Source organism: Aulostomus chinensis, chromosome 3, assembly GCF_037954235.1.
Source record: "Aulostomus chinensis isolate RoL2024-O1b breed Wild chromosome 3, RoL_Achi_v1.0, whole genome shotgun sequence".
NCBI lineage: Eukaryota > Metazoa > Chordata > Actinopteri > Syngnathiformes > Aulostomidae > Aulostomus > Aulostomus chinensis.
The window spans coordinates 4,191,833-4,199,341 of record NC_141322.1 but is presented as its reverse complement, the minus strand read 5'-3'; the positions used below and the strand labels follow the sequence as shown (position 1 = coordinate 4,199,341).

The 7,509-nt window shown below is 43.7% G+C and overlaps 1 protein-coding gene across 1 annotated transcript; it reads left to right on the top strand.

The window, feature by feature from the left end:
- Positions 1-4,343: 4,343 nt before the first annotated feature.
- On the top strand, positions 4,344-7,064 carry LOC147267405 (nuclear factor 7, brain-like). The gene is made up of 3 exons (XM_086200568.1): positions 4,344-4,354; positions 5,089-5,160; positions 5,549-7,064. Exons 2-3 carry the CDS (start codon positions 5,107-5,109, stop codon positions 6,785-6,787), a joined length of 1,293 nt encoding a protein of 430 aa, XP_086056694.1. The 5' UTR covers positions 4,344-4,354; positions 5,089-5,106; the 3' UTR covers positions 6,788-7,064.
- Positions 7,065-7,509: the final 445 nt, after the last annotated feature.

Genomic DNA, 7,509 nt, shown 5'->3' with positions numbered 1-7,509 from the left:
TCACTGATAGCCACGTTCGGCATGTGCAGTAGATCTCCCACTGAAATCTGTTGACAAACGTCATCCTGTCTGTGTCCAAGCTGACGGACCAATCAAAGTTAATCACTGAGATCTAAAAATAGCAATATGAAGAATGAGTTGTATAATGGCTGCAATCAGCTCTGCAAGTATTCTTGTTATGTATTCTAATCAAACCGTCCATGATATTGTCAGATACAGCCTACGTGCATTAAAGAAAAAAAACAGCTTTGGTTTATTCATTAACGGAAAGTGAAAACATAAATCTTCTGTATCATCCGCCTACATCCACACACACACACACACACACACACACACACACTCACACACACAACGTATTGGTATGAAAAGTGCTGTGCGGCAGCGTCATCTGGCCCCGCTTCTGTGCAGACTGTAGGGCAACAACACAAACATCAAAATAATAATTGTATACTCTTCTCAATATAGCGTGGCACATGAACCATATCTGACCATCATGAACTGAAGAAGCACACACACACACACACACACACACACACACACACACACATCCCCTGTCTTTTGTCTTCCATCTCAGTCTGATGAACACACTCAGCTCCTGGCCTGGTGATGTGGAGCAACACTGCCCCCTCCTGGACACATGGAAAACTGTGAGGCTCAGTCCCTGAAGTACTGCGAGAACTTGGTGCTTGCATGTGCTTTGTTTAGAGTACCAGGATATCCACAGTGTGAGGACTGGACCTCAGTGTGTGTCTTCTACCTGACAAGATGTTTTATTAGATTACAACTGTGGCTGCTTTAGTCGGCATATTTGCCAGATAAGAACACACACATATACACACACACACACGCGCGCGCGTCTTAGTGAGGACCTCAAACCTTATTGGATCAACTATTCTGCTATTGTTAGTAAACATAATAGGCCCCGCCCTCCTGAAGACCTACGCCCAGAACGCTGCACATGTGGAACCTGTAGGAACGTGAGAAAAGCTGCCGCAGCCAGGAAACCTATTATACTTCTAGTACTGCCTCCACGAGTTACTAATATAACCCTCATCTACTGTAGGAGTAATAGTAGTACATTATCATGGTCCATCTATTGTGGTGACGCTGCGCTGGAATTGAATCCAACAAAAACCATAAGATTTTGTTACATAACACTGGCGTTAATCTCACCGACTCAGAGTAGCAGATGTACTGTATTATTACTGCAGTACACAAAATAGAAATATACGCTGTTGCAGTGACTGTGAATTGATGTCTGAATTTTCTTTTATCATGAACATACGAAAAGGTTCAAAAATTGGTTACATTGAAAATCATGTTTAGTCTTTATGGAAGTGTGAGTTTGTGTGTGTGCGCATGAGTGTGTACAATTGGAAATTTCAACTTGGTTCTCCTCTCTTCATCAGAGCATTGTAATGAACCACATTGGGAAAACATGGAAAAATTTCAAAATACTTTTAATTGAACATAAATACTGCAAACTGGGACAACCACCAACTGCTTTACTCCATTATAACATTTCAGAAGTGGATTACAACATCTCAGATATGGAGACCAGGAGAGGGTTGGGCTACTTTACATCATAGTGGGTCATTTTACTATGAAAACTATATCCTGTCGATTTCAATGAGATTTATAAACATTATAAATTTTTTTTGCGGAATATTTTGGAGCTCTTTTTAAAATTGACCATCTCTAAAGGGTAGAGGGAAAATCAACACATACAAATGTACAAGGAGTGGAAAAGAGACTTCTTAATCTCTAAATAAATAAGAAAAAAGAAATGTTTTCTGTGATGGTATGAAACAGGGGGTTGTAGTGGAGGAACCAAGAGCTTCAATCGGAGACGGGTTGAGGGTGCAATAGAAAAGGATTTATTAAACAAGGTGGAAACTGGAAGGTGATGGGCTGTGAGGAGGGCCGGCATGGTGTGGGCTCGTGGAGGCACTGCGAAGAGAGAAGGAAAGCAGAGAGCCGATGAACAAGTGGGCAACAGCTACATAAATACTTTAATGGCCTAGGCCAGAATACTCCAAGAAGGAGATCAAGCTTGCTTAGCGTAATTTGTAAGAAGCTCCTTAGAGGGCCAACAAACCACAGAAGACGTGGAATCCACTGGCAAGGGTGAAGCCTCCACGAGCCGGTTTTGTAGGTAGGTGATTAAGTGATTCCTCTCAGGTGTGCAGCTACCGGAGCCACGCCCACTCCTCATGCAGCAGAGGGAGCAGGAAGGCAGGGAGTTTATGGGGAGGAATCCCCACAGTTTTCCACCTCCAAATTAATTTTAAAAACACGGCATTTATCGTTTATCTAAAGTTTGAGGCACTCACAGATTCTTTCCTATACTTTTCCTAAAACCAAGCCCCTCCCCCGTTTCTCTCTGAATTGAACTTTCTGTTATTATTATCATTAAGACTAATATTATTCATAAAGTTGAATAAATAGTCTTGTGATAGATAGAGGGATTCATTAAAAATTATTTTAAGATTGTATCAAATTCAGCAGTGGCACAGTGGTGCAGTGGTCAGCAATGTCGCCTCACAGTTCCAGGTTCGAGCCCCAGCTGCAGCACGGGGTCTTTCTGTGTGAGTCTCCATGTTCTCCCTGTTCCTGCTGGGTTCTCTCTGGTACTCCAGCTTCCTCCACAGTCCAAAGACATCAAGAGGGGACCAGGTTAATCCAGACTCTAAATTGACCGTAGGCGTGGCTGGGAGGGCCAATGGTTGTCTGTCTCTATGTGTTGGCCCTGCCATGGACTGGTGACCCATCCAGGGTGAACCCTGCCTCTCACCTGAAGGCTGCTGGGATAGGCTCCACCCCCGCGACCTTTAACAGTGGAAGAAAATGGATGGACAGATGGATCCAATTCGGCTTCAATATTGTATTTGTATATGTATATATGTATCTATATATCTATGCATATAATATGAGTTGATATGAGTGAATATATTGTATTACAAATTAATGATTTAATTCAATAGCATTCATTTACATTTTCGTGGTTTTCATTCATCCATATAAAGGATTGACTAATTGGGATTTTTTTTTTTAAATTTGGTTTTGAAAAATGCTAGAAATTGTTCATTTTATGAAAACAATATTTCATTGATTGAAAAATATAAGATTGCAGGATAAATAAAAGGAATATTTAGTTCACTTTTGATGGAATCATGAATTCTCACACAACTCTAAATGTTCCAGTTTCTTAAAAGAGTTTAAAAACATTTTGAATACTAAACATTTCATCTCATGACCCATTGGACATCTTTCTAGTCAAACTTGTTTTTCCTCCCCTATAAAAGCCCCTCAAAAATAAATTGGAAAAGAATGATTTAAAGGGACTCACAGACTTTGAAATAACGTGAACACAAACTTTGACAGAACAGAAATACAACAATGTAAACAATGAACGAGAGGAAGATGAAACAAAAATGAAGAAAAACATCAACATTTCCTCCTCACGTTGAACATGGAGCTCCATCATTCTTTTGTGTTCAGCCTTTATTAGATATTGGGTCAGCAGACATAGCGGCTGTTAGTTGTTTTTAAAAGACTCAAGAACAGTGTGACACACAATTCTCAGTATTTTCAGCTGGGACGGACCTGGTGCGTCTCCAGCATTGCTGGAACCTCCCCAACCTCAGGTCCTGTTACCTTGATCTGATGATGTCACCAGAGAAGTTCTCATCTCGTGTTCTAAGAACATTTAAGTGTGTTTGTATGCGTGAGCATAAATAAGTGACTCAAGTAAGTTTGGATATTTTTCAAGTGAAACTAAGCAGCATGCAGTCAAGTACCTCTGCAGTAAATTTGCTGTCTGATGCATCTTTAGAATTTCATAAGTTTAGATTTATTCCTATTTCCAGACGTGTCTGGAAATAGGAATAAATCTGTCTTTGACAATTCACTTTTGCTTTTTCACTTTCTTTCTTTTTTTTGGTGGGTGGGGGGGGGTGTTTCTGCATGTTAAAAATGGAGATTTCGATCAATCACTCATTGCACAGAATCACTGTGGAGGTTTACGTACCGCCCGAGTCCAGCAGTCCAGAGGAGACATTCGCCTCTTGTTAGCAGGTCATTGCTGTGCTGTGTCAGCAGACAGAACCCACTTGTCTGAGCAGAGCCGATTGGGTTCTAGGCAGAGAACTGCTGATTCTAAGCAGACGAACAAGCGGAGTCGAGATGACTGGTCGAACTTCAGCGACACTCAGGCTGAGATGGCTGAGGTCTGAGGATGACTGAGGTCTCCCTGGATTTATAACAGGACCAGCAGGGTGGAGGAGCACCGTCATCCACCACCTCTCATCAGGTTTACTTTATTCTCACCCTCATCACCTGAAGGGGAATATTGGTAAGTTGACAACCTTTTACATCCAGTCACACCCACTAAAAGATGAAGCATTGTTACTGGAGGATGTCGGTGATGATGACAGCCCTGTGACGCACTGTGACATCATCCGGTGGAAGCTGAATGAGGTTTTGTGATGTCACAAATCCCATGGCCCCGCCCAACAAATTCCAATCAACTTGGAATTTGTGTCAATCAGCTGGCAGATCTGTCCTCTCTCTGGCAGCGATGCCATGTGATGTCATCAGGGGCCACTCACAGCGTGCAGCCACCATTACTCATTCCAAATTGATGACTTTCTTCACAACAGAAGTCTTGGCTTGGTGAGATCATGTGGATCTCGCAGGCTCAAGTGTTGAACTCTGCAGTTACACTGGATCTCCTCCTACCTAAAACTGCCATGCGGGGGCGGATACTTGAGCCAACCAGTTAACAAAACATGCCGTGAAGACTTGGCTAGTGGCTCCTTCCATTCTTCTTTAATCAGTGATATTGAGTCTCTTATCTTCTGTGTTTATTCTGCTAACTTTCACATGATTGCTTGTTGCTGTGAGCAACCGCCAGCAGCAGCCGGCAAAATTCACCTAATGAACTACAGGAGCCAATCAAGAGCTCCTTTAAGGGTGTGTGTGTGTGTGTGTGTGTGTGGGGGGGGGGGTGGCAGAGCATCATGAATCCCTGTCAATGGCAAGACCATCTCAAGACAGTAACATCTACTCTGTGCGTTTTATTGACAGCTGGGGTCAAACATTACAATGGCATCACAGGACAGACAAGGAAGTTCCCGAGACAGTCCGGCGCAAAGCAGAGTAAGAAGAGACACTCCAGAATCAAGACGGGAATGTTCAGTTCGTGTCATGGTGATGTCATCGGCAGACGGAGGCTAGAGACAGACAGAGAGCACGTCGGGCTCGGCAAGGCAGTGATGCTCTCGTCAGTGAAATCTGTTTCATCGATTACACTGATGAGAACATTTGAGCAGACCAGTGACATCACTATCTCTGATTTTCATTCATATTGCAGTTTTCACACGATGAATTATCTGAAATGAAATGTCTTTCAGTCCTTTATCTACAAAAGACCTGTGCGGTCTTTAAATGACATTCTTTGCGTTGCCAGTTTGTTCCCCTACATTCCTGCAGTCGTATTTCAATCTCTCCACAAACACTCAATAAGAAATGTAACTTGTGTTCTCAGTGTGCAGGTACGTCTGCTGCCATCCTCCTGCTGTCTGAAGCACAGATTTGCTGCTCCATCTGTCTGGAGGTCTTCACGGATCCTGTCACCACATCGTGTGGACACAACTATTGTAAGAGTTGTATCACTGGTCACTGGGATCTTAACATCCCGTGTTGGTGTCCCATGTGTAAACAGAACTTTCCCTCAAGACCTGAGTTGAAGATCAACACTCTGTTGTCTGAGATGGTTGCTCTGTTCCGACGGTCATCTCAGTTGAAGAAGACTGATGCTGATATTCAGCAAATGATCCGGGAGAGGCAACAAAAGATTCAAGCGATCCAGTTCTCAGTTGACCTCAGTGAGGTGGGTGCAGACAGAGCCATAAATGAGGGAGTTCAGGTCTTCACTGCTGTCAGAGAGACGGTCGAGAAGAGCCATCAGGGGCTTCTGGAGTCTATCGAAGAGAAGCAGAGGACGGTGAAGAGTCAGGCTGAAGACCTGATCAAAGAGCTGCAAGAAGAAACCACTGAGCTGCTGCAGAAAGGCTCTGAGGTGCAGCAGCTCTCCAATGCCCTAGACCACCTCGACATCCAGAAAAGCTTCATGGCCCTGAGAGCTGCTCTACCCTCCAAAGACTGGACCAAAGTCCACTTCAACCCACTGCCATATGAGGGAGCAGTGGTGAAAAGTATGGCCCAGCTGATTGAGACACTCACTACAGCCATGAAGACACTGGTTGTAGCTGAGATGAGGTGCATCCAGCGGTACTGGGTTGACATGACTTTTGACCCTCTTACAGCTCATCCTGACCTCCTCCTGTCTGATGACAGGAGAAAAGGAACTTATGTACGCCAGAAGAAGAAGAAGAAGTGTCCATACAACCCAGAGAGATTTTCTGAATGTGTTGCTGTTTTAGGAGAGCAAAGCATCTCCTCAGGGAAATTTTACTTTGAGATAGTTCAAGGGGCTGACTTGGTTTTAGGGGTGGCCAGAGAGTCTGTCAACAGGAAGGACGCGATCTCACCCAGCCCTCAGAACGGTTACTGGACTATATGGTTAAATAATAGAAAAAGTTACGCTCTTGATGACCCTGTAGTCCTTATCTGTGAGAATTCTTGCCCTCAGCAGGTTGGGGTGTTTGTGGTGCATGAGGAGGGTCTGGTCTCCTTTTACGATGTAGATACTGCAGCTCTCCTCTACTCGTTTACCAACTGTGACTTTACTGATAAGCTTCGCCCGTTCTTGTGTCTGTCGTAGTGATGGATGTGCAAACGCCACCTCTCTGATCATCAGCTTTTAGGGGCCGGCTCTTTTGGTTGGGTTGTCTGCGTTTAGCATGTCCCACGTAAGAACACCACTGAGGCGAGATGGATGACGGCATGCAGCGTATGTGGTGTGAGAGTGAAATAAATCTTTGAGTTGTTGGGTGTGAGGCTCTTTTGGTAGACCTGTGATTGTTTGGGTATGTACAGGGTTGCTGCATTTATGGGCTGGGGACACTGTAAAGGGCTCCAACATAATACATGAAGATTTATTATGGTTTTTATTATGTAACATTGAGGTCCATGACACTGACTCATGGTTGCCTTAGCAAAGATATAACTACAAAAACAAAGATGGGAATGATAGAAATTTTTGAAGGAATTATTTTTTGTAAAATGAATTGAAAAAAAAATTCTAAATCTTTTTGGGGGCACTATTCTTCACCTGGGCAGTATTTTTTTCATTTATTTTTACCCTCAGTTGTGTTTTTCTTGCTGTGTCTCTGCTGTCTGTGCAGGTGTTTGTCCCACCCCTGTGGGTCCCTCCACTGTCTGTTACACCTCCTGGTTACCTGGGGACTGCGCCTGTTTGGGATTCCTGACTGCTTGTACCTGAGAAGAATTGCGTAAAAGGCCAGTTCTCTCTCTTTTCTCTCTTTCTCAGTCTCTCTCTCTCTCTCTCTCTCTCTCTCGCTCTCACACACACACACACACACA

Coding starts and splice junctions, on each gene's coding strand:
- LOC147267405 (XM_086200568.1), top strand. CDS start 5,107: ATGGCATCACAGGACAGACAAGGAAGTTCCCGAGACAGTCCGGCGCAA. Junction 5,161..5,548: donor ACAGTCCGGCGCAAAGCAGA/GTAAGAAGAGAC, acceptor TTGTGTTCTCAG/TGTGCAGGTACGTCTGCTGC.